Raw genomic sequence first — 24,791 nt, 5'->3', positions numbered from 1 at the left:
ATAGAGAATATTTTCACCGTATGAGAATATTTCTTCAAAGTCAATACCTTTCTTCTAATTGAATCCTTTCATAACTAGTCGTGTCTTGTATCTTTATTGTGAATTATTATTTTCAATCTTCAATTTATAAACTCATTTATTCTTGAGAGGTTTATTCTATTTAGGCAACTTTACTGAGTTATAGATGTGGTTCTCAAGCAAGGATCTCATCTCTTCTTGCATGACTTTAACCCACTCATTCGTATGCTTATGTAGAATAGCTTATTGGTAAGTTTCTAGCTCTCCCTAGTCAGTAAGCATAACATACTCATGTGGAGGATCTCTGGTAGATTGTTATCGCTCACTTGTGGATCTTCTCAATGGAATCTCAACTAGTGGTGGAGATGCTTATTCAGTTGGTTTAATATCATCAATTGTAGGAGTATCACTACTAGCATTCTCATCATAATCTTCTTGTTCATCTCCCTCATGATCATCATGAACTACAACAAGGAATTAAACTACAGAGGTTTTTGGCTTCTCAACATTATCACCGTCATCAAACAATTGGTGTTCAAGAAACACAACATCTTTGCTTCTAATAATCTTCTTGTTCACTGGATTTAATAATCTGTACTCAAACTCTTCATGACCATATCCCAAGAAGATACATGTTTTTGCCTTCTTATCAAGCTTGGACCTCTCATCTTTGAAAATATGAACAAATGCTTTACACCTAAAGACTCTTAAGTGATTATAAGATATATTTTTTCCTTTCCATACTTTCTCTTAAACATTACCTTTCAGAGAAGCTGATGGAGAAAGATTTATCAGGTCAACTATAGTTCTCATAACTTCCCCCTAAAATGACTTAGGTAATTTAGCGTGTGAAAGCATACACCTAATCCTTTCTTCAATGATTCTATTCACCCTTTCTGCCGCATCATTCTATTGAGAAGTTTTAAGAATTGTTTTCTCAAGCCTGATACAATGGAACTTGCAATAATTCTCAAAAGGACCCCTGTACTCACCACCATTATTTACTCGGATACACTTTAGCTTTTTTGTTAGTTTCTCTTTCAACACTAATATGAAATTTTTTGAAAACATTGAGTATCCGATCTTTAGATTTCAAAACAAAAGTCTACATTTTTCTAGAATGGTCATCAGTGTGAGTAACAAAATAAAGAGCACATCCAAAAGTTTTAATTTGTATAGTATAGACATCAATATGAATCAAATAAATAACATTTGATCTTCTAAATGATGGATATGTATGAAAGGCAACTCTATGTATTTTTCCAACTAAGAAATTATCATAAGATTTAAGAGATGTACTTTGCAACTCTGGTAAGAACTACATTCTAGCAAGAGTTTGAAGTTCATTCTCGCTGATATGACCAAGCTTCTTATGCCAAAGATCTATACTTTTACCCTTCTAAATTACATTAATCTCTTATTTATGTAGTTTAGCTTCCATGACATAAAAATAGTTAAGCTTCTTTCCTCTGCCATAATTAAATAAACTTTAGTAAGTTTCCATTTGCTTTCACTAAAATAATGTGTAAATCCCTCATCATCAAGTCTGCTTGTAGATATCAAGACAAATATCTAGAACATGTTTGATTACTTTGAGTATCAATTTACTCTCAATACTAGTCTCTAAGCAAATATCTCCAATACTCACAATCTTAGATATAACATTATTTCCCACTCTAACATTACCAAAATCACCAACAGTGTAAGATATAAAGAAATCACTACGAGAAGTAACATGAAATGAAGCACCAGAGTCAATTACCTCGTTACTATCCTGAGTTGCAAGACTGACACAATCGTTATCACAAACAATAATGATATCACCTTCAGCAGCAATTGTATTGGTCTCTTTCTCATTTTTCTTCCTTTCATTTTGTTCTCGCTTCCAAAACTTACACTCATTCTTCATGTGACCTGGCCTGTTACAGTGAAAACATTTTATATCTCTTCTAGATTTGGATCTTCCTCTATAACCATGTGAATTTCTGCTATGACTTCTTCCATGTCTTTCTTATTTTTTAATAATAAATGCACCATAAGAAGATTCTCTCTGTTCTTTCCTTCTGACATTTTCAATTAGTATACTATCTTTAATTATATCTATAGTTAGAATCCCTTTTAGCGTGGAGTTACAAATTGTCACCACATATTTTATAACTTATGGTAAGAGTTAAGAAGTAATAATCCTTGTATCTCATCATGTATATTTATTTTCATAGCAACTAGCTTATTTGCTAGACTCTGAAATAGGCTTATGTGCTCAATAGTGTTATCACTATCTTTATACTTTAAATTTTTGAAATCTTCTGAAGAGAGATATTCTATTTCTCACTGTCTTTTTCGCAAAGAGGTTTTCTAACCTTTGTCAAATAACATCAGCTCTGGTTTCATCAGAAATATACTTATGCAAATTTATATTCATCCATCTTCTAATATAGGTAATAGCTTTTCTATTTTGAATTTCTCATTCCTCATCGTCCATAGTAGAAGGTTTATCTTTAACCTTGATGGACTTATACAAATCTTTGTAATAAAATAAATCTTCTATCATATACCTCCAAATAGAATAATTTGATAAGTTCAATTTAATCATACCATCTGACTGTTCTATTTCAATCGCACAAGAAAAAACTAGCACCAAATAACTTGTTGCTCTGATATCACTTGTTGGGAAAAACCTATTATAGTGAAATAATTCATTTTCCCTCTTTGTGTATCAAAATGGGTTCCTCATCAAAATACCAACTTGATATAAAAAACACATATTAACCATAACAACATAAACAGCAGAAAATGAATCAATCACAAAGTGAGACTAAATTTTAATGTGAAAACCCAATATGGGAAAACCCACGGGACCGTAGTCCACTTCAAACTTCTACTATCACTAATAATGATAACAGGTTTACAATACGTCTTCTCTAAAATAATAAGAGGATCATAATAACATCAACACCACATATCTTGGCTCAAGAATAATATATCATCATCACATGGATAGATCATATCAAAAGAAAAGTTTAAATCTCAAGTGGATACAATAGAAAAGTATCTCAGAGATGATAAATTACATATTAACACCGTTAAAATTATAGAGTTTACTATAAAAATTCTTAATATATAATTTGAGTCTGATAAAATTTGACCATTGATCGTCAAATAAAAAAATTTTAAAATATTATTTCTCTATCTTCTTTTCTCTCTCCACCGCCACTGTTCCTGCACACTCCCGTATGCGCAGCATGTCATTTTTTTCTCAACTGCGAGCATGTCATTTTTTTTTCTTTTTAATTATTGATTTGAGCATTCAATTATCCGATCCAAACTCCAATATGCGCCGGACCCAACATGTTATTTGTTCTCTTAATATATATGAATCGGATTAAATGATAAATATAAATTTCAAACTCATGTCTTATATCTTGATCTTATGTTTAGTATTCTTATAAACTGCTGTATGATTTATTATGTTCTATGTCACTGCTGTGACAGTTGCTATTGTACTTTTGTAACTCACCTTCTTGTTATATAAAATTTTTAGATTTATTTGTCTCTACTCTCGTACTGTTGTTAGGTTAGGCTTGAGCAGTGGAATACCAGAAAAATCTTATAAGATCATTGTAAAATAAATTTTGATTGCGAGCTAAACTGTTATTTGTTTTCTAAATGTTTCATATGCTTTGATGTGAACTTATAGTAAATTGTTGACTTATGGACGTTATCATGTTTTGATCGTCCTGGTGAGTTTATGATTGATGTTAAGAATTATTGAGTTTGCTTCGAGATTTATGAAACATTAATTGATTTTAATATTAAATCAGTTTGATTGTTGATGGTTGGTGGTTGATGTATATATTGTTTAAGAAAGAATGATTTTCTTCAGGTGTGATAGTATATAAAACAGTCTCTCTCAATAAAAAAATCTTTCATAATATTTTTTTATAATTTCACATATAATATGAATCTTGCACAATTTTCATAGCTTGTTCTTTTATAACAACGTGTAGTTGTAAATGAACACCATGGTCCAATAGTAGCATGTTGACCGTGTCTCTGTCTTCCCCAATTATTATCCCAATTTATCAAATGAACAAACAAACAAAAAAAAGAGCACAAACAAAGTCAAATGACAGAGTCCACCCCCAAAATGCCAGCTGGATCTAGCTTTAAGATTCGTGTTGTATCATTATCTATTCCGAACCAGATGGGCTTTTTACGTTGCTTCTATATATTGTCGGATTATAGCTGAACATACGCTTACAACCTTCTAAAGACAAGTTAGAAATACCGGAAGTTATATATGTATGCCTTGGCTACACAAAAATACACAACGTGCATGAATGTAACGGTGAATGTAACGGTGCCTCATGCACGACGTGGGCACAAGTCCCAAGTGTCCTAGCATGTGGAATACGGGGCCGGCACCGCCCCCCAGACCACTGGCTTTAAAGAAACTGAGGGTGAGAAAGAGTATATAGATATATATATAGGTTCTACTACACGTCCCAGAGTCGTCGTCCCAAAACTTAGCCCTAATTCATGGATGGCACCTCCAAAGAATAATTGGCCTGCGAGAGAGATGTGCGGAACGAGACAAAATGAAACAATATAATAGGAAGAAGTGGTGCACTTGGAATATGTCGGTCATCACTTGTGCCTCGGATTACAGAGTAAGTCGTGATGCTTAGCATTTTGGGAGGAGTAAAGTTTTGGGACACCGAGTGAGCGCGTCATCTTTCGCACAACATGCAGCGGTGTAAACGAAACGCGACGGTGATGCGCAAAAAAGTGGGTTGGCGACGTGAGAGGACAACATCCTTGGTGTAGGATTCATGTGCAACTTGCTAATATATGCACACAGTTGGTGTACTGCTCCTCATTGTCATTGCTGAGGTCCTCTTCGTGGAGCTTGATTCTCTGCGCACAAGCCGAGCAGGAAGCGTATAAATATATAGCTCGGTAGGGTGGCCATGGCGCGCGGATGAGAGCGAGGAGAGGATGGGCAGCATGAAACGAAGCAGGAGCTGCCGGATCCTAGCTGCGGTGGAGGGGCTGGAGGCCAAGCTTGAGAGGAACAGCACCACCACCTTCGTCATGTCGCTGGTCATCCCGGTCCTGTGCTTGCTGTGTGTGCCGTTCTTGGTGTATAGGAGGCCAACCCTGGAATGGCTCCAAACCATTCGTGTGACCGCCGGAATAGGTGAACTCCTTGCTGCCACCAAACTGATCTCCTGATTTAATCTTGGGCATTTTTCATGCAAGTTTCTCTTGATCATTAGTTTTGAATGGAAGTTTCTTCATCATCATCATCTTCTTCTTCTTCTTCCTCTTCTTCTTCTTCTTCTTCTGAAATATATGTAGGTCAACAATTTGGTGTCCTACCAAAAGACATTTTTGATCGACATCGATTTAAGTGGATACAGACACGTGAAAAGAGCATGTAACACTATGGTACACGAATTAGTTTGAAAAGGTCAAATAAGTTTGACCAAAATATATCTCCACTTATTCATCCACAAAACGAGAAAAACAAATGGGTTGAGTTAGATTTATGACAACGTCTCTTGCACGTCGTGTCGTTAAACGTTGTTGACCATCCAGTAGTCATCTAGAGTTGGATTAGACGAGGCTTGAACACGTACCTATAAACCTAGCTTTACCATTCATTATACTTTCAGTTGGTGCTTATACTCGTCTCTTCCTTATTCTTCTTTGTTGTAGCTTGATCGACCAACATTAGCTTGTTTAGATGTTCCCTTCCATCATTTGCGGTACAAAAGTTACTCAAAATCAATGTACAATCATGTGCCCTCTAAGGAGCTTAATCATAGGCGATCTTTCTTGTGAATGTAGCACATCACTTTAATTGCAAGCTGCGTCTGCATGAAGCCATACATGAACGTAATACTGTAAACCCTTGCTTTAACTCTCCTAAGCAAACCATTGTAGCTGAACTCATCCCACCCGTGTACTTGTTGACCACTGTAGGTTCAGTGGAGCCACCGTTGGACAAGCTCCTCGGCGGCCTGTTGCCTCCTGGGTTCGACGAAAGCTCCTGCCTCAGTCGGTTCCAAGCTGCACTATACCGCAAGGCATCACCTCACAAGCCTTCCCCCTTTCTTGTGGAGAAGCTGCGAAGGTACGAAACCCTCCACAGAAAGTGCGGCCCCAACACTGAGCTATACAACAGATCCATACAACAGTTGGAGTCCGACCATAGCACAGGCCCCATGGAGTGCAACTACGTCGTCTGGATACCGCACTACGGCCTCGGCAACCGGGTGATGAGCATAGTCTCTGGCTTCCTTTACGCCCTCCTCAACGACAAAGTCCTTCTCATCCACGTCGACCAAGACATGGAGGACCTCTTCTGCGAGCCGTTCCCCGACACGTCGTGGGTCTTACCTAAAGATTTCCCCATAGAGAACTTGGGGGGGTTCGAGGGCGACGCTACTCTGAGCTATGGCAAATTGATTCGAGATAAGATCATCAACAACGATATGCGTTTTGCCACGAAGGTCACGCTGCCAGCTTACGTGTACCTTCATCTTCCCTGGTACAGCAAGGAATGGGACAGGTTATTCTACTGTGAAGATGCTCAGCAACTGCTCCGGAAGATCCCTTGGCTGCTGCTGAGGACGGACGAATACTTCGTCCCCTCGCTGTTTCTCGTCGACGAGTACGAGGAGGAGCTGCAGCAGCTCTTCCCTGAGAGAACCACCGTCTTCCACCACTTGGTACGCTACCTTTTCCATCCCACCAATACGGTATGGGGGTATGTCATGAGGTACTACCAAGGTTATCTGGCCAAGGCTGATAAGAGAATAGGCATTCAGATCAGGATCTTTCCTCTCGTGCCGATTCCCTTCGAGACAATGCTGAACCAGATCATCAACTGCACGCTCAGCCAGCATATATTGCCGGCCATCAATCCTCAGGAGCCCGCGGCAGCACCCAGCAACGCAGCAAAAGTGAAGGCGGTGCTCGTCACCAACCTGAACTCCAGCTACCATGACAGGCTCAGGGACATGTACTACGAGCACTCGACGACCACCGGCGAGGTGATCACCGTGCACCAACCAAGCCATGAGGAGCAGCAGCACACGGACAAACGGAGCCACAACGTCAAGGCATGGTCGGAGATCACTCTGTTGAGCTTCAGCGACGTTTTGGTCACCACCGCCTGGTCTACCTTCGGGTACGTGGCGCAGGGGCTTGGTGGTCTGAAGCCATGGATTCTTCTGAGGCATCCGAGGCCTGGCGTTGCATGCGTCCACGCCATGTCGACGGAGGCGTGCTTCCACGCGCCCCCAGATTACGATTGCAGAGCCCGCAAGGGCGGTGCTGACTTATCCGCGGTTGTCCCTTACGTGAGGCAGTGTGAAGATGTTGAAGTGGGCCTCAAGCTCTTTGATTAGACTGCCCGCTTGAATGTATCAAAAATGATTTGTCACAACAGATTCAGCGCTCGAGATATATATATATATATATATATATATATATATGGGCCAATTCTGAAAAAAAAAAATCTAGCTTTGTTAAATTTTTACAAATTGTTTTAACTTTAAAATTTTTTTACAAAGCACGTCTCTCTGAAAAAAAAAAAAAATAATTTATCTATATCTCTATTAAATTCATCATCACCTCTATTACTCTCAGTCCAATTGAACTCGTCTCGTCCTCGTATGAGGAAAGAGGGATACGATATCCCTCAAACAAAAAGAAGGGTATGATGGAATTATTATACTTGACTACTATATAAGGGTATAGACGATAGCTCTAACGAGAACTAAGAGTAAAATAATTATTTATAAAAAATACTTTATAAAAATTTTAAAAATTAAGATACTCATGCTCTCTTGTGAAACTCATGTATATATATACATAGGAGAACCATTATTAGTTATATCATGTTCACTCCGTTCCCTTACATTAACAAAAACAATAGTCACTTAATACTTTTAGTCCTAGGTTGAGGATGCATTCATGGTGAAAGCTCACTCCACACCAGCGATTAATAAGATAAATAAATTATTATTTATCTTACAATTATTGATAAGATTAAAAATATTATTATATGTCGGTCCATCATTCAAAAATTAAAAATTCTGAAAACTTATTGTTAGAAAGATTAAAATTAGATCCAAAGAGAGGTTATTAGACTATCATGAGTGCATTAATTATGTGAGAAAAAAAATAAGGGATCGGGATATTTATAAGATTTTTATCTAAAATATCCTCAAAGCTAATCGTTAGAAGTGGTAAATTTATCATTTTTTATTTTATTTAATTATAAAATAATCAAAATATCTTTTAAAAATTATTTATATGATTATTGAAAAGGACAAACTATCACTTGCCCCTCTATACCCCTGACGATCGAGCGGACTATTGGGGTTCAAATGATCGATCTAAATAGTTCTAAATAGTTTGTGAATAAAATCATCGGTTCACATCTAATAGATCTAAATAGTTGCCCGAGATTAGTTTCGATTCAATCTGGAATCGATGAATTATCAAGTCGGTTGTTATTCTAGTTCAATTCTGAATTGAATCGAGTTGGGATTAGGTCTGGTTCATACTCAATAAATTTAATAAATATTAATATATTATAATAATTTGTATTATTCCTTTTCTTCTTGCCCACATTTGTGGAATTCGAAGATACCTGCAAACCAGCATTGCTTCTTTCTTGAGCAGCAGCCCAAAAGAAAGTGATCCCAAGACTTGAAAACATATCCCCCCTTAATCTTCTCAAACGTTTGGCCCAAAGCATCGAGCAGTACGTACGTGTCGTCGTCCTCCTTGAGGACGCACATGAAGGCTGAAACTTCGGGGCAGGCAAGTGACGCTTCTCCATTTCGGTGTTGGAAGCCCAAATACGACGATGTGTCTACAGCACTCACCCAGTCTCCGCCATGGCGTGCTGTTTTATGTCATCCTCTTAACTCATCAGTAAACGTAACGTAACAAATAGAATCTGCGACAGCCTCTCCTGAATCATCCTGACCATCTATGCCATCGATATTATACCGGATCTTGAGATTAGATCCGTCGATCTCGGGCCACATAACTATTAATCCTGGAATTAAGGATCTGCTCCAAAAGTCAACTACCATTTACTATGGGTTCTCGTCACGCACAGTTTGACTCTGTGGGGACGTATCGCTCGACAAGGTACGCTTGGGATGTATGTGCAGAGTGTTGACATGCATTTATGTATGTTCAAGATGGCAAAGGAGTTAAGATTAATCTTCCATTCATAATATTTGGAGGCTTAATTCATAAAGATTTATTTTCGCATCTTATTATAGAGAATTAGGATATCTTAATCATAAAAATGTTGATTTCTTAGAGTTATAGTTCAATATAGAGAATTATTATACCTAATAGGCCTTGTTTTATCTTATACTTTGTAAAAAAAAAGAAAAAAAAATCCCATAACCCTTGATTAATATAATAAACTTCACTTAGTTGCATATATTTATTATCAATCATCCAAAAACTTAGGGATTAAATTCAAACAGTATTCATAGAATGTTACTATCTGAGCTTGACGGATTAACTATTCTATCAGTTACGTTCGAACTAAATTATGGATCTAAACATAAAATTGATCGATGTGAGACTAATTAAGTATTAAATTCAACCTAAACTTTCATGAACTTCCAATGGAAAATTGCAGGTTGGTACTTGTAAATTCTATCAGAATACAAAATTTTGGTTTTTGTCAGAACTACGATCCCGAGATTTCATTAGGGCTCTATTTCCTATCCGATTAAGATTCACTAGGAGGACACATGTCAGACTGCAATTGGCTTAAGGTCATAACTAGTCAGTAAATCTGGGATTTAGAGCACGACGTCATATGTAAATCTCATAGTTACAGTAATGAACGGAAAAGCTTTGACTAGTTAGAGACGAGCAGATTGATCTTGAAGCCACTTTTGCACACTGCACTATGAGCTACGTGCGTGGCTGTCAACTCCTACGGATCTCGAGGTTTGTCGAACGGAGCAGCACTTGCCAAGGTTTTCAGCAACAGCAGACAACGTTCTCGAATCCCGGGGAGAACCATGACATGGGCCGAGCGTGCGGTCCCGTCTCGTCGGTCTCTCCTTTCACCGCCGTTCTGTTCTGTCACTCTCGAGCTCATTACTCCCAGCTGGAACTGGGCTGGACACATGCAGCGGCATGACCTGCTGCTTCATGGGTACAGTCTCCATCCTCGAGAACGAAACAAGTAGCACGGCGACACAGGTGCTGCCCTTTACATTGTGGAATTGTGGATGAATGCGCAGATTCGGCTCGGCCACTGCAGCAACGAGGTAAATGCTTGCACCACGCTGTATGTACACGCAGAGGTCACATCTATAGGCGCAAGACATCGATGACAAGATCACATGAGGAAGAGAGGCCCAAGTGGCCGCCCCGAGGACAGTAAGAGAGTCAAACGGCGAGCCGTTCGGCGGCCGCAGCGGCCGCGGTTGCAACAAACCCACCACGGATTACAAGAAGGGCACCAACGTTTCTTCCACGCGTTCCCTGTGATCCCCAAAAGAACACTCTACAAACACCGTCCACTTCTCCCACAAGCCCTCACCATGCTGAAAACAACAGCAGCAGCAACGCTGTCTTCTTACTTTCTCACTTGCAAGCAACCACAGCTATGCCTAGTGCTTTGGGCTCTTCCCCCTTATAAAACGAGAGCGTGGCCTGAACCATACCTTCACACTCACTTCCTCTCTCTGTCTCTCTACCTTCTAAAGCAATATTTCTCACCAAATCCTCACCAGAAAGCGATATAAGCATTCAATTCACACCCTTTATTCTTCTTTGGACAGTGCGGCAGTTGCACATACTTGTTTAGACAGTGAAGCTTCGATCGGTGCAGTGAAGATGGTGAACGGGGTTGCGTTGCACCATGGAGCGCTAAAGCGGCGGTGGGACGAGAAAGGGTGCCTGAACCACGGCGCCGCTCACTTTCACCAACGATGCGGTGACGTAGGTGCGACCGCAGCGCCTGCGCAACCTCCTCGGCCTCCCATCGGCAGGAAGCTTTTGACTCTCTCGGCCATGGACCTCGATGCGGCGGCATCGGTCGTCCCCCCTGTCACTGTCTTCCTGGAGGGGCGTTCGATCTGCCATCGCGTCTGCCTCGACAAGCACACAAGCTATGAGAGCCTAGCGAAGGCTTTGCGCCGCATTTTCGTCGATGTCGACGAGGGCGATGAGCACGGTGAGGGCGGTGGCAAGGAGCTCCAACTCTCCAATGCCGTACCTGGTCACGTGGTGGCCTATGAGGACATGGAGGACGACCTGCTCCTCGCAGGTGATCTAAACTGGAAGTGAGTCAGCGAATCATTTTAGTTCTTCTCTGTAAACATGGTTGTGACCATTCATTCCTTTCTTCGGATTCTTTCAGGGATTTTGTTCGCGTAGCCAAGAGAATCCGAATCATCCCTGCAAAGGCTAGCCGTCGGAAACAACGTGGAGGGCAGTAGCTGGTGTAAACTGTGAAGATAAACATGTATCTAATTTGGTGCAATCTTAATCTTATCAAGCAGGGCTACTACTTGAATTCTAGATATGATTTATGGTTAGAATTGTAAGGTTGGAGAGGCATGAAATGATGTCTCTCACCGCTAGCTGTGGGCTTTGTGGCTGAAAGCATCGCTGTTCTACTTTGCTTTCTATCTGTATAAATGTGAAATCTTTCTATATGCTTAAATCGAGGGCATAGCAAGGACAGCTTGCACGTAAATATGAGATTATTTATCCTGCAACGATCCAAACCCTAATATCCTGCACATCCCACCATAAGTAAACATGTCACCCTACCCCACTACCTCTCTATAAGCCATATATGTCCTTTACTGTACTGCATGCGAGATAGTTGCCAAAGTAAAACTGGAAGGCGTTTGTGAACGTGTTTGTCATTTTAAACAGTAATAAACTTGAGCTTAACATACATAACAACAGCATGTACATGGTGAGGTTTCAGATCATTTATAGCGTTAACGTTGATAGCTTGGCGTTTGTGCAGGGTTGCATTAGAAATCATCTCTACAAGACAAAAGTTTTAGTCCCAATGAGTACGAGCCTGTGTCCATTAAATGACACTAAGTGATAGACATGTTATTTGTCTTCCATTTAAGGGTTGGTGAGATGTATCTTTCTAATGTTTGGCACTGAAAACACCCCGGTTGAGTTCTATATCAGTCAGAGACAGATTACTGCTGCTTAAAAAGGCATTTGACGGATGAGTAGCAGCAACTAAATCTCTTTTTCAAAATAGAGGAATGAAAATATAATTACTTGAATATAATAGTAAAGAGAACTGGATAATTATCAAACTTTGCGAATTCACAAGATGAAGGCATTACACGAAGACTCCCAGCTCTGACTCAAGGAATGAACCCTCATATGAAAGTCTCGCACTTCTTGCTAGATGAACTCAATTCACTGATTCATGTTCTTATCGATCCAAGTATAATATTCTAACCTCTCTTACAAGATATACAAAAATAATTATAATTGTATTGAATCAAATATATGATCTTAAGATTCTTAACTTGACTTAAAAGATTATCTTATTTCCTTGTTGATAATATTTTTGATTGATGGACTTTCGTGGATGAATTTTTAAAATCTTAAATCTTCAATCAACATCGAATCTGATTTTCTTTATTTTTCTATATTACTTTCTTTTTTCTTTATTGAGTAGGCTTTGTTGATAACTTATTTTACATAATATAAAAATATATTTTTTTTCTAAATTAATCTAATTTATTTAAATAAAAAATAATTTAAATTACTCCTCCATTAGCATTACGGTGCGTAGTACAACGACTGCAATCTTAACATGAAGGTCATCAAGTTCTTGTCCTTTGTGCTGTTCATCAGTCAACTCACCAGATGAGGGAACAGTTCGTCTTCCTTTTTTTCATCACAATCGCCCTGTGACGATCCTACCATAACCATGGTTATGGAATGCAACCTGATAAATCAGTCAACTGTCGAGTACCCTGACATGACGCACAACTAGTCTTCCTCCTTATCTGGTTTGCTGCTCTATTTCAAGGTAAACATGCATTATGTTTCGTAGATGATAATAGCAGTCATGGAGTGAGTGTGCCTCAGATGTTGCTCGAAGACGAGGACTTTTAGGTACTCTTCCAAGGAGCTCACTCAGCCTGTGGAAATCAATTATAATGATATGACAACATGGTTTATGTTATTGCCTTGTTGGATTTGGATTACAATTTTAGCTTCTGTTTTCTTTTCAGGGTCGTACTTAATTAACTTTTTTAATATGCAGATATCGTTATCGATATAATATATATATATATATATATATATATATATATATATATATATATATATATATATATATATATATATATATATATATATATATATATATATATATATATATATATATATATATATATATATATATATATAATGTCTATAATTCCGTTCTTTATATTTAATGGGCTAATTTTGATGGCTAAACCCACTTACTGACCCGGTCTTTTGTTCCGGTTTAGGCCTGTGGTTGTCGAACGCAATGGATTAAAACCCTAGATAGAGAAAATCACGCGCGCCCTCGAGGCTGTGAACCCTAAGAAGACTTCGCTCTTTCGTCTTCTCGTTAGTGGTCCATCGATCCCAAGAAAGCTTCGCGCTTCACGCTTCTTGAACAAATGGCGATCAGTTCCTCCCCCTCTTCGTCTCCTTTAGTCCTTTCCTATCTGAAACCTGTGTAGATTTAAGAGCCTCTCGAGGTTCTCCTTGTTAGTGTCAACATCTTTGCACCGTGGCCTCAGGCCAACACGGTTGGGTTCGGGTCCGATTGATTGGAGATCTTCCTGAACGACCCTTGAGGCTGTTGAGGTAGTCGATCGCGGTAGTCCGATCTCGACGGGGTCACTGTTTTCTCTGTGAGGGGACCCCTCGCTTGGGCGTTCGGTGGGAGGTACTCCGTCTTCGTACCTACATATAGGTCGGGTCGGGAGAGCTCGGCCCGACCCCTCCGACGATCAAGTCAGTTGACAATCTCAGGGATTTGTTGTCCCCCCCCATTGTTCCGAACGCGAGGGTTTTTATAGGGAAGGTCAACGTTTCCTGATGTGCATGGTTGTAGGGAGTAGGATCGTACCTTGGATAACGTTTGACACAGGCGTTGGCGTGGCATGAAGGACCAGGCTCTTGCAGGATGGCGATGTGCCTCGATCGACGTTTTGGTTTGCTTCGGCCAGGCGCTGTCAAGTCAGATCGAGGCAGGCAACCCCTGTAGCTCCTCGGTCTACGTGACCCAAGAGACGTCACCCGGGAGAAGGTGACGTTAGTTCGTGTCCCGTCATTATTATTACCCTCATCTGCTTTAAGTGATTGTTCTTGTCGGTTTGCTCTCTGGTTAGTGTTGGGGAGGTTTCCTAGGGGGTCATTGTGACATCCTAGATTTATATATATATATATATATATATATATATATATATATATCTTTTCACACATTTAGGCCAAATAGATAAACATCACTTTATTCATCATTCATAAATATTTATTACAATTCATTTATTACAATCCATTTATTCATCGAATCATAAATAAAAAGTAAACATAGTGATGTTAACTTCAAGAATCATCCATGTGGCTCTACCTAGCGGTAGAGGAAGGTCCGCTCTCCATTGGAATCCGATTTAGTACTAGAGGGAGGCTGCTCTGAAAATAAAAAAAAAACAAAGAAAATTCAGCAACGCTGAGTAGGAACCCCAAAAGTCAACTCAAAATGTATACATAATCAAAATTCAATCAATTATCCCATTGGCGTATATCAAGTACCCGAAGGAGCACTCCCCCAACAACGGATGGAGAGGCTTTATCCTACGGGATGAGTTTGTGTTCTCCCAACAGCGGATAGAGGCAAACTCATATCACACTCCCAACAGCGGATGGAGTGGTGTCCCACACCTGCCAAAGTGGGGATACATTCCTCCCAATAGCGGATGGAGGAACCGTCTAGCCGCCACATCTGACGACCCGCTAATCCCCGAAGGGAATCGCCCTACCTGCTCTCGGTAGGAAAATAATATAATCTCACATTGGTCATGTCCATTTTGGGATGAAATAACATATTTAAAACATCTCTTTCAAATATCATCAATATCAAATAATATAAATTAGCCCTCAATTGACTTGAACTCTAGTTTAATCGATTCAATTGAACTCGATTTACTAGAGCCTAACTGAATTGATCTCTAATCCTTATTTAACTGGTCTGGAACCACCCTAGACTAGTATAATTTAGACTAGATTAAGTTCAATGTAGGTTAAACTAACTTGAATAAGTCAATCAATTCGGAATCACCCTGAATTGATCTAGACTAATCAAGTCTAGTTTAGTTCAATCAATATTTAGGCTCAAGTTCAACAATAATATTGGGCTAGATTGAGTCAGTCCATCTACTGGTCATGTGCATTATACATGATTGAGCATGCATTACACAAAACTGGCCCAGCCTTGGCTCATGGACTAGTTATGTGTGTCACATATGACCACCCATAATGGTTGGGCTGGGGTAGCCTACGGGCCAAGGCCTGAGCCGTGGGTTGGGCCTGGCCTATGAGCAATTTCATTCCAATTAATATTCAATTTTATATCATAGCATATACCCATTAACAACATAAATAAAAACATAATAATGCATTAAAAGATAGACGAGAAGAAAAGCTTTAATATAAGGAAATAACATTCTAAATTTGACTAGAAATCATAAGACATTAAAAGAGAGAATGGGAGATAAGTTTTAATACAAGGAAATAGCCTTCTAAATTCAAATAAAAATCATGTTTTCAATACATATAAAATTTCAACATATTCTAGTCATATTTTAAATCATTCAGAATAATATATTTTAAATTTCAGATCAAAGAATATCAAAAAAAGATTTTAGATAACATATTCTAGTCTAACAAGATTTTAATCCAAACAAGATTAAAGATAAACTGTAATACAGAAAATATATCATATAAAACATATACATTTTTAACATATTTAATTCTACAATAAAAACCTTAATCATGAGTCAAAGAATATTATGAAAACTTTAACTGATTACTTTAATACAAAAATTTTGACATTTAAAGAATTGATACACATTTTTCAAACTATAAAACTTTCAACATTTAAAGATTCAAAATAGAAGCTAAAACTTTTAAATTTAAGAAAGGTAAGGAAACCTACCTCTTGTCAACAGGGTGTAACTCCTCGTTCTCTTGTCAACAGGGTGTAACTCCTCGTTCCTCCCGCTGCCAGGCTCGATTAGGTGAGGAACGAAGGAGAGAAATCCCTCCCCTTTAAATAGGAGGAGGTGAGCCTCTATTAAGGGAAATTTATTTTAATTTTCATATTTATTTAATATAAATTATTTTCATTTAATATACTAACAAATATGATATCAGCATATTTGAAATACTTAATAGTTATTTCCTTAATTCATATCAACAAACAAGGAAGTAGATTAAGATTTCCTTAAATTATAATAACAAGTAAGGAAATAAAATCAATTCCTAACTTAAATATTTGATTTGATTACAGTCATGATGGTCAGTTGTTGGCCCGTCGTCCTGTGCGACGCGTGACCGTGGGGTATGACTTGGTCAAGGCAGTAAACTTGGGAGGGCAGGCGGCGCTGAGGTGTAGGAATCATGGAATTTACAACCGAGGTATGCGGCTCAAACGCGGGCGCGGCTCAGGTGGGCAAGCCGCGCAGAGGTGGACTCGGGCAGACTACGGCCGAGGGGCACGGCTCAAGCGGGCAGGCCGCGTACAGGCGGAATCGGGCAGACTGTGCTGAGGGGCATGGCTCAGGCGGGCGGGCCGCGCAGGGGTGGACTCGGACAGGCTGCGCCGAGGGGCACGACTCAAGCGGGTAGGCCGCGCAGAGGTGGACTCGGGCAGGATGCGCCGTAGGGTACGGCTCAGGCGGGCGGGCCGCGCAAAGGTGGACTCAGGTAGACTACGCCGAGGGGTACGGCTTAGGCGGGTGGGCCGTGCAGAGGTGGACTCAAGCAGACTACGCCGAGGGGTATGGCTCAGGCGGGCGGGCTGCGTAGAGGTGGACTCGGGCAGACTGCGCCGAGGGGCATGGCTCAGGCGGGCGGGCCACGCAGAGGTGGACTCGGGCAGACTACGCCGAGGGGCATGACTCAGGCGAGCGGGCCGTGCAGAGGTGGACTCGGGCAGACTGCGCCGAGGGACACGGCTCAAGCGAGCGGGCCGCGCATAGGTGGACTCGGGCAGACTGCGCCGAGGGGCACGGCTCAGGCAGGCGGGCCTCGTAGAGGTGGACTCGGGCAGGATGCGTCATGGGGTACGGCTTAGGCAGGTGGGCCGCGTAGAGGTGGACTCGAGCAGACTGCGTCGAGGGGCACGGCTCAGGCGGGCGGGCCACGTAGAGGTGGACTCGGGCAGGATGCGCCGTGGGGTACGACTCAGGTAGGAGGGCTGCGTAGAGGTGGACTCGGGCAGACTACGTCGAGGGGCACGACTAAGGCGGGCGGGCCGCGCAGAGGTGGACTCGGGCATACTGCACCGAGGGGCACGGCTCAGGCGGGCAGGCCACGTAGAGGTGGACTCGGGCAAACTACGCCGAGGGATACGGCTCAGGCGGGCAGGCCGCACAGAGGTGGACTCGGGCAGACTGCGTCGAGGGGCACGGCTCAGGCGGCCAGGCCGCATAGTGGTGGACTCAGACAGACTACGGTTGAGCAGCTACTTGGAGCAGCAATCGGTGAACGCGGGTGGCCAAGTACATCTTCGTTTGTGCGGGAGCCCAGGAGGCGATCCCTCGAGTGGAGTTGCCGGCTCTCGGGAGTCGAAATTGTGAAGACCATGCCTCGACATTCGCTCCGCGTGCCCTTTGGCTGCCATGTCAGGCCTCATTTATGGCGGGGTGATGTTTGGCCTGCTTGATGCTGCGTGCTTTGTGGGAAAGGCGCCGATGGGCTGTCGCCCACTCCCCATGACGCGAAGGGTCGTTGCTAGTAGGATCCTTCCTATAAATAGCACGTAGTTGGTTTCCCGCACGCCTCCTACTGGGCATTCGTTGAGTCGCTCCTTCTGGACCCCGTCGCTTCCGTTCGAGTCGGCCCTCCTACCTCACCTTCCAAAGGTCAGTAAGGATGGCCTCCCCTTCCTCCTCGACTTTACCCTCTTCTCCTTCCTCCTCTAGTAAGGTCGGGGAAAAAACGTTGTCGCCGAGTCCCAACTTGTCATCCGACGAGAAGGTGGCTTGGGCCCTTGAAGCCCTGATGTGGCCACACGACCTCGACTCCACAGTGAGAAAGTTGTCGCTCGGCAACCTTCGGGAGTGCTACAGCATCCCGGAGGGCTATGTTCTTCTTGCCCCCGAGCCAGGGCAACGGGCGTATGACCCGATCCCCAAGGGTTTTGCCTTAACCCTGGATGCCCTTGAGGCGGGACTATGTTTCCCTTTGCACCCTATAATTATCTCCTACATTTCCTGGTGGCGCATTTCCCCATCATAGATGGCGCCAAACTCCTAGTGCTATCTGGTGGCATTCTTGGGGGAGTGTTATTATGCCAATATTATGCTGACTCGATCCCTTTTACTGTCTTGTTTCCGTCTTTCCAAGGGGTCTGGGGGTTATTATCTGTCAGCCCGGTTGGGCTTCCGGGTTAGCGGGGCCCCTTCCAGCAACAAAGGATGGAAGGGGCATTTCTTTTACATTTGCTACCCAAGGGGCTGGAGTTTTGGGCTCCGGTGGTCAGCATGCATGATCGATAATACTACCCCGGTTCTGAACGGCGATGAGCACAGGGACCTCCGGAGGCTTAAGGAGATCCTTCCCGCCTCCGGAGCCATCCGGAACATGACTGAGTAGTGGTTGATTGAGGCGGGTCTTAGCTCGATGCCTCAAGGTATGCCCGTAGTGGGTGGTTTAGGGTCTTTATGAATCATTCAGAATACTGACTGATGCCCACGTTTTCACGCAGAGATGGTGAATCTTAGGTCCATGCGCGGGGGGCGAGCTTTGTCGGTTTCATCCTTGCGCCCACCAACCAAACCAAGGATCAACTCGAAAGATGCTCCGGTGGAGGTCGATGCCGGTCGGACTCAGAAGAAAGCAAAGACCTGTGTCGCGAAGGGATCTGATGCAACAATAGCCCAATCGGGAGGAGCCACTACTGAACCGGCCGATCGTGCGGGGAGGCACCTCGGGCGAGGTGAGGCCCGCCCTAGTAGGGGAGGGGCGGGGAAGGCCCCTCAATAGCCTTCCATTCGCGAACTCTGCCACCTTCCTGCGGGCATGAAGGACAAGCCTTACTAGGTTCGAGCAATGGACGACCTCCCGGAGGGCGAGGCCTTCGACCCGCTGGGGTGGCTTATCCCACAGGGACCGGATATGGGCTGACGGGGATTCCGTGGCCTTGTTCGTCCGCGGAGGGCTGCATCCTGACATGGCTCGGGAGTTGTACATCTTGTCCTCCGAAGTCCTACTTGGCAAGTCTGCCAAGTCACTGCTATGGGTAAGTATCTCGCCATCGGCTTCCTGTCTGTACCTGGGTGGTATTATTCTGACTCCTTCCCTTACAGGGCCAATACTATACCATGGCGTTGATGGACCATGTGCGCGACGCTAGCCGAGTCATTGGCAGCTTGAGCGACCACAATGCCGAGCTACGTAGGCAGATCGAGGAGATCCGCGTGGGGGTGGCTCCTGAGGCGGTGGCTACGGCCAAGCAGCACACATCAGATCTGGAGGCGGAAGTGACGCATCTCAAGTCTGAGCTCAAGGTGGTTGAGGAGCAGAACAATGAGCTCCAGGTGCATCTGAAGGCGACTCGGGCTGAGGTCCGCTTGGCGAAGGGGGAGATGCTTACGCTCAACCAGAAGTTGGAAGAGGCGCGCGTGACTTCCGGGGCCCTGGCTGACAAGATTCGTCAACGGTTGGAGAAGGACAAGGAGCTGATCGAGGCCTACAAAAAATCCTGGGCTTCAAGCTCGGGCTGACTCGGACGGGGCAGGTTACCTACGAGTATGGGTATCGGGTCGCCTTGGCTTGCTTCAGAGCGCACTACCCCGACTTTGAGGTGGCGGAAGATCCCTTTGCTTCCTTTCCTGAGGACTTGGACGTTGACATGCCTGAAGAAGTTCCCTTCGATGACAGCATGGAAGTCCCCGAGAAATAGGGCAGACCTATTGTAATGTTTTGTCGAAAGGTGCTACAAGACATGGTCGTTTGGTCCTGTAACCAAATTTTTGTTTTGAATGAAAGCTTTTTGTTCAGACTTCTTCATTGTCTCACTCAGTTTCATTATATGAAAAACCTTTTAAGATTCTGCACATTCCACGTCCTTGGTAGGGGGTGGCCTTGCATCGTTGTGAGTCGGTACGTGCCGATTCCGACGATGTCGACCACCCGATAAGGTCCCTTCCAGTTGGGGGCGAGCTTGCCACGCGCTCGGGTTGGGTCGCTAACTTTAGCTCTGCATAAGACTAGATCGCCCAACTTAATCGGTCGAGGGCGCACCTTCCGGTTATAGATTCTGGTGACGACTCTCTTGTAGGAGAGGGCTTTTAAGTGTGCATCAGCACGCCGCTCCTTAAGCACGTCAAGACTGGCTCGGAGTCCTTCGATTGATGTTCTTTTCTCGGAACTTTCCGTCCGAGGGGTGGGGATAATCACCTCGGGCGGTAGGACGACCTCGGTCCTAAATGCAAGGCTGTAGAGGGATTCTCCAATTGCGGTTTTGGGGGTGGTCTGCAAGGACCACAAGATGCTAGGGAGCTCGTCCACCCAAGCCGATCGGGCTGCGGACGCTCTTCTTCTGAGCCTGTCCAGAATGGATCGGTTGGTTACCTCTGCCAGACCATTCGTCTGGGGGTGGGCCACCGAGCTAAACCTCAGTTGAATCTTGTGGTTCACGTGAAATTCCTGGAACCATGCACTGGCGAACTGGGCCCCATTATCCGTGATGATGGTCTTGGGCAAGCCGAACCGAGTCACTATATTCTTCCACACGAATTTTCCCACCCGACGTTCTGTGATTGTTGCTAGTGGCTCGACTTCGACCCACTTGGTGAAGTAATCCACTCCCATGACGATGTATCTCCGCTGCCCCGAGGCTAGCGGGAAAGGTCCGAGGAGGTCCAATCCCCACTGTGCGAACGACCATGCATAGTTAATGGGGGCGAGTGAAACCGCGGGCTGCCGAGGCGTCCGGGCGTGCCTTTGGCACGAGCCGCATCGTTGTACATAAGCTTTCGCATCTCGGTACATGGTGGGCCAATAGTACCCTTGGCGAAGGATTTTGTATGCCAAGGTTCACCCATCGATGTGTTCTCCACAAATCCCTTCGTGGACCTCGGCCAGAACTGACCGAGCTTCTTCGGGTTCTAGGCATCACAGGAGAGGATGCGAGAAAGACCTATTATGGAGCCGTCCATTCATCTCGAAGTACCATGCTTGCGTATGGCGCAAGCGCTAGCCGTAGCCTCGTCGGCGAGCAAAATCCCGTCCCACTTGAAGTGTAACATCTCCTTCACCCATGTAGTTTACGCATCGGTCGATGACACAGCCGCGATCGCGATTGCGCAGAAAGGAAGCTCCTCGACCTTGGGCTGGGCTTCGGGATCCGACCTTGATGCCAGTTTAGCCAACGCATCTGCTCGCTCGTTCTCACTCCTTGGGACCCTAGATAACGTAAAGCGAGAGGAGTTGGTGGTCAGGCTTTTTACCTCTACTAGATACTTTGACATGGTTGGGTCCCAGGCCTCGTATCCGCCGCTGAGGTGCTCGGCTACTAGCTGCGAGTCGGTGAGGATGTGTATGGCATCTACCTGCATCTCAATGGCCAACATGAGTCCTGCTAAGAGCGCCTCATATTCTACCTCGTTGTTCGTGGCTTAAAAGCCGAAACGAAGGGAGCGTTCAAACGATCATCCGTTAGGGGCTTTCAACACTAGCCTCGCGCCCATGCCCTTCGAGCTAGCCGATCTGTCCACGCGTAGGACCCATCCTTCTTTAACCCGCTTAGAATCCTCGTCCTCGAGCTGAGTCAGTTCCGAGATGAAGTCGACTACCGATTGGGCTTTGATGGCGATTCTTGGTACATATTGTATGTCAAACTCGCTGAGCTCTACCGACCATTTGAGGAGGTGACCTGCAACGTCGAATTTAGACAAAACCTGCCAGAGCGGTTAGTTAGTAATTACCTCAATTGGATGGGCTTGGAAGTAGGGGCGTAGCTTTCAGGCCATTAACACAAGCGCCAGTGCTAGTCTTTCAATTGACTGGTATCGCTCCTCGGGCCCGCTTAGGACGTGGCTGATGTAGTAGACTGGTAGCCGCTCCCCGGACGCTTCTTTGGTCAAGACGGAGCTAACCGTGTGTTGGGAGGTGGCTAGGTAGATACTGAGCTTCTCCCTGGAAGAGACTGAGGCAAGGCGGGGGAGGCTGGCCAGGTATTGTTTTATGCGTATGAGGGCTTCCTTGCATTATGTCATCCATAGGAAGTTCTTTGGGTTTTTCAGGGCCCGGAAGAAGGGAAGGCATCGATCACCCGATTGGGAAAGAAACCGAGATAAAGCGGCGAGCCTCCCATTCAGCCGTTGCAACTCCTTGATTGTCCGAGCTGCCTGCATACTGATGATGGCCTGGACCTTCTCCGGGTTAGCATCGATTCCCCTTTCGTGTATGATGAATCCGAGGAATCTTCCGGAGCTGACGCCGAAAGCACATTTTGTCGGGTTGAGCCGCATGTCGTATCTTCGCAATATGGCAAATGTCTCGGCTAAGTCGGTCAGGTGGGCCGTTGCCGTATGACTTTTTATGATCATGTCATTGACGTAGACCTCCATATTTCACCTGATCTGCCAGGTGAACATCTTATTTACGGTTCTCTGATATGTAGCCCCAGCATTTTTTAGTCCGAACGGCATAACTCTGTAAAAATATACCCCTTGATCAGTGAAGAAGGCTGTGTGCTCTTGGTCTTCGAGCGTCATCCTGATCTGGTTGTAGCCAGAGAAGGCGTCCATAAATGAGCGGTGAGCATGCCCGGCTGTCGTGTCGACAAACTGGTCAATCCTTGGGAGGGGGTAGCAGTCTTTCGGGCACACATGATTAAGATTGGTGTAATCAATGCACATCCTCCAACTCCCATTAGATTTTTTCACGAGGACTACATTGGACAGCCATCGTGGGTACTTGACCTCTTCTACGAAGCCTGCTACCAAAAGTCGCTCCACCTCCTCATGGATGGCCAGTTGTTGATCGGGAGCCTGTCGTTAGGGCCTCTGCTTCACTGGGCGAGCATCAGGCGAAATATTCAGGTGATGTTAGGCAACCTTTGGGTCGACACCCATCATGTCAGCTGGCGACTAGGTGAAGACGTTGGCGTTCTCCCGTAGGAAGCCAACGAGCTTCTCCCGTTCTTGCTCATGGAGTTCCAAACCGATTTTGATTGTTCGGTCTGGTCGACCCTCCAGTAGGGGTAAGCCACTAGTGGACTCTATTGGCTCGGGATGTCGGGCCGGTCTCTTTATTTCCCAAGGATCCTCCAGGGGTCGTTCATTCCCCATCCTTTTGTGCAATGAGACCGTCGTCAAGTAGCACCGTCTAGATTCACGGGGTCTTACCCAGACTTCCCCGACCCCGGCGTGGGTCGGAAACTTCACTATTTGGTAGTAAGTGGAGATGACGACCCTGATCTTGTTGAGGGTCGGGCAACTGAGGATTGCGTTGTATGCAGTGGGGAGGTCAACCACCAAGAAGGTCACTATCACCGTCTTCGACCTTAGCGGGACTCCCAGGGTTAGGGGCAAGGTGATCGCTCCCAACGGTGAGATTGAGTCACCGGTGAACCCGGTGAGTGCCGAGCACATCGGCTCCAAGGCATCTCTAGTTAGCCCAAGCTTTTGAAAAGCATCCAGATAGAGCACGTCGCCCGAACTCCTTGTGTCGATCATGATCCTCCTCACTTGGGCGTTGGCGATCCTGGCTGCTATTACAAGTGCATCATCATGCTCATATCGCTCGGCCCCCTTGGCCGGGAATGTGACCTCAGGCTCGGGTCTGCGTCTGGAGGCTTCGGTCGCGGCGGCACGGGTGTATGCCTTTCGTCCGGACATACTGTTCCCTTCGGATGTTGGGTCACTTATTATCACGTCGATCTACCGCTCAACAGGGCCCTCCGGGCAGGGCAAAAGCTCCTTACCTTGTTGGAGGTACCGACCGAGGTGTCCTTTGCGAATGAGCTCTTCGATCTGCCGCTTCAACTCACGGCATTCCTCGGTGTCATGTCCATTTTGTCGATGGAAACGACAATACCTGGATTGGTCCGCGAGCTCCCGTGGACTTCTCATCGGGTTGGGGGTTTTGAGCAACCCCTTCTCCCTTATTTAGAGGAATATCTCTGTTCGGGATGTGCCCGAGGCGAGGAGCGGGGACCTCGACGCCGGCGGGTCAAGTCGGTCCACCTTGCACCTCGGTGCGGCAGACTGTTGCCCCCAGGGTGGCTCCGGCCTCACCTTTTTGTGTTCCTCTCGCTTTCTGACCATCCAGGCCTCCGTCGCGATGTATTGGTTAGCCCGCTGGAGTATTTTCGATACCATGGTAGGGGGTCGCTCCACGAGGGACCAAAACAATCTGGAAGGTTGCAGGCCTATCATAAACACATGCATTAACAAAGAGGGATGAGCGTCCGGCAACCCCCGGATTTCCGTGGCAAAACAATTCAC

At 44.7% G+C, this 24,791-nt stretch overlaps 2 protein-coding genes across 3 annotated transcripts; both read left to right on the top strand.

Moving 5' to 3' along the window:
• Positions 1 to 4,903: 4,903 nt before the first annotated feature.
• On the top strand, positions 4,904 to 7,505 carry LOC135616128 (galactoside 2-alpha-L-fucosyltransferase-like). 2 transcript variants are annotated; one of them, XM_065115310.1, is made up of 3 exons: positions 4,904 to 5,218; positions 6,007 to 6,755; positions 6,855 to 7,505. In XM_065115310.1, the coding sequence occupies exons 1-3, from the start codon at positions 5,017 to 5,019 to the stop codon at positions 7,434 to 7,436; spliced, it is 1,533 nt and encodes a 510-aa protein (XP_064971382.1). In that variant the 5' UTR covers positions 4,904 to 5,016; the 3' UTR covers positions 7,437 to 7,505. The 2 variants fall into 2 exon arrangements, with proteins under 2 accessions (XP_064971382.1, XP_064971381.1); XM_065115309.1 differs by having other exon boundaries at positions 6,007 to 7,503.
• A 3,260-nt stretch (positions 7,506 to 10,765) lies between these two features.
• Positions 10,766 to 11,745, top strand: LOC135616138 (auxin-responsive protein IAA33-like). Its single transcript, XM_065115320.1, has 2 exons — positions 10,766 to 11,366; positions 11,444 to 11,745. The coding sequence occupies exons 1-2, from the start codon at positions 10,918 to 10,920 to the stop codon at positions 11,520 to 11,522; spliced, it is 528 nt and encodes a 175-aa protein (XP_064971392.1). The 5' UTR covers positions 10,766 to 10,917; the 3' UTR covers positions 11,523 to 11,745.
• Positions 11,746 to 24,791: the final 13,046 nt, after the last annotated feature.

The sequence above is a fragment of the Musa acuminata genome, chromosome BXJ2-7, assembly GCF_036884655.1.
Source record: "Musa acuminata AAA Group cultivar baxijiao chromosome BXJ2-7, Cavendish_Baxijiao_AAA, whole genome shotgun sequence".
Classification (NCBI taxonomy): Eukaryota; Viridiplantae; Streptophyta; class Magnoliopsida; order Zingiberales; family Musaceae; genus Musa; species Musa acuminata.
This window is presented reverse-complemented; position numbering and strand designations above follow the sequence as displayed.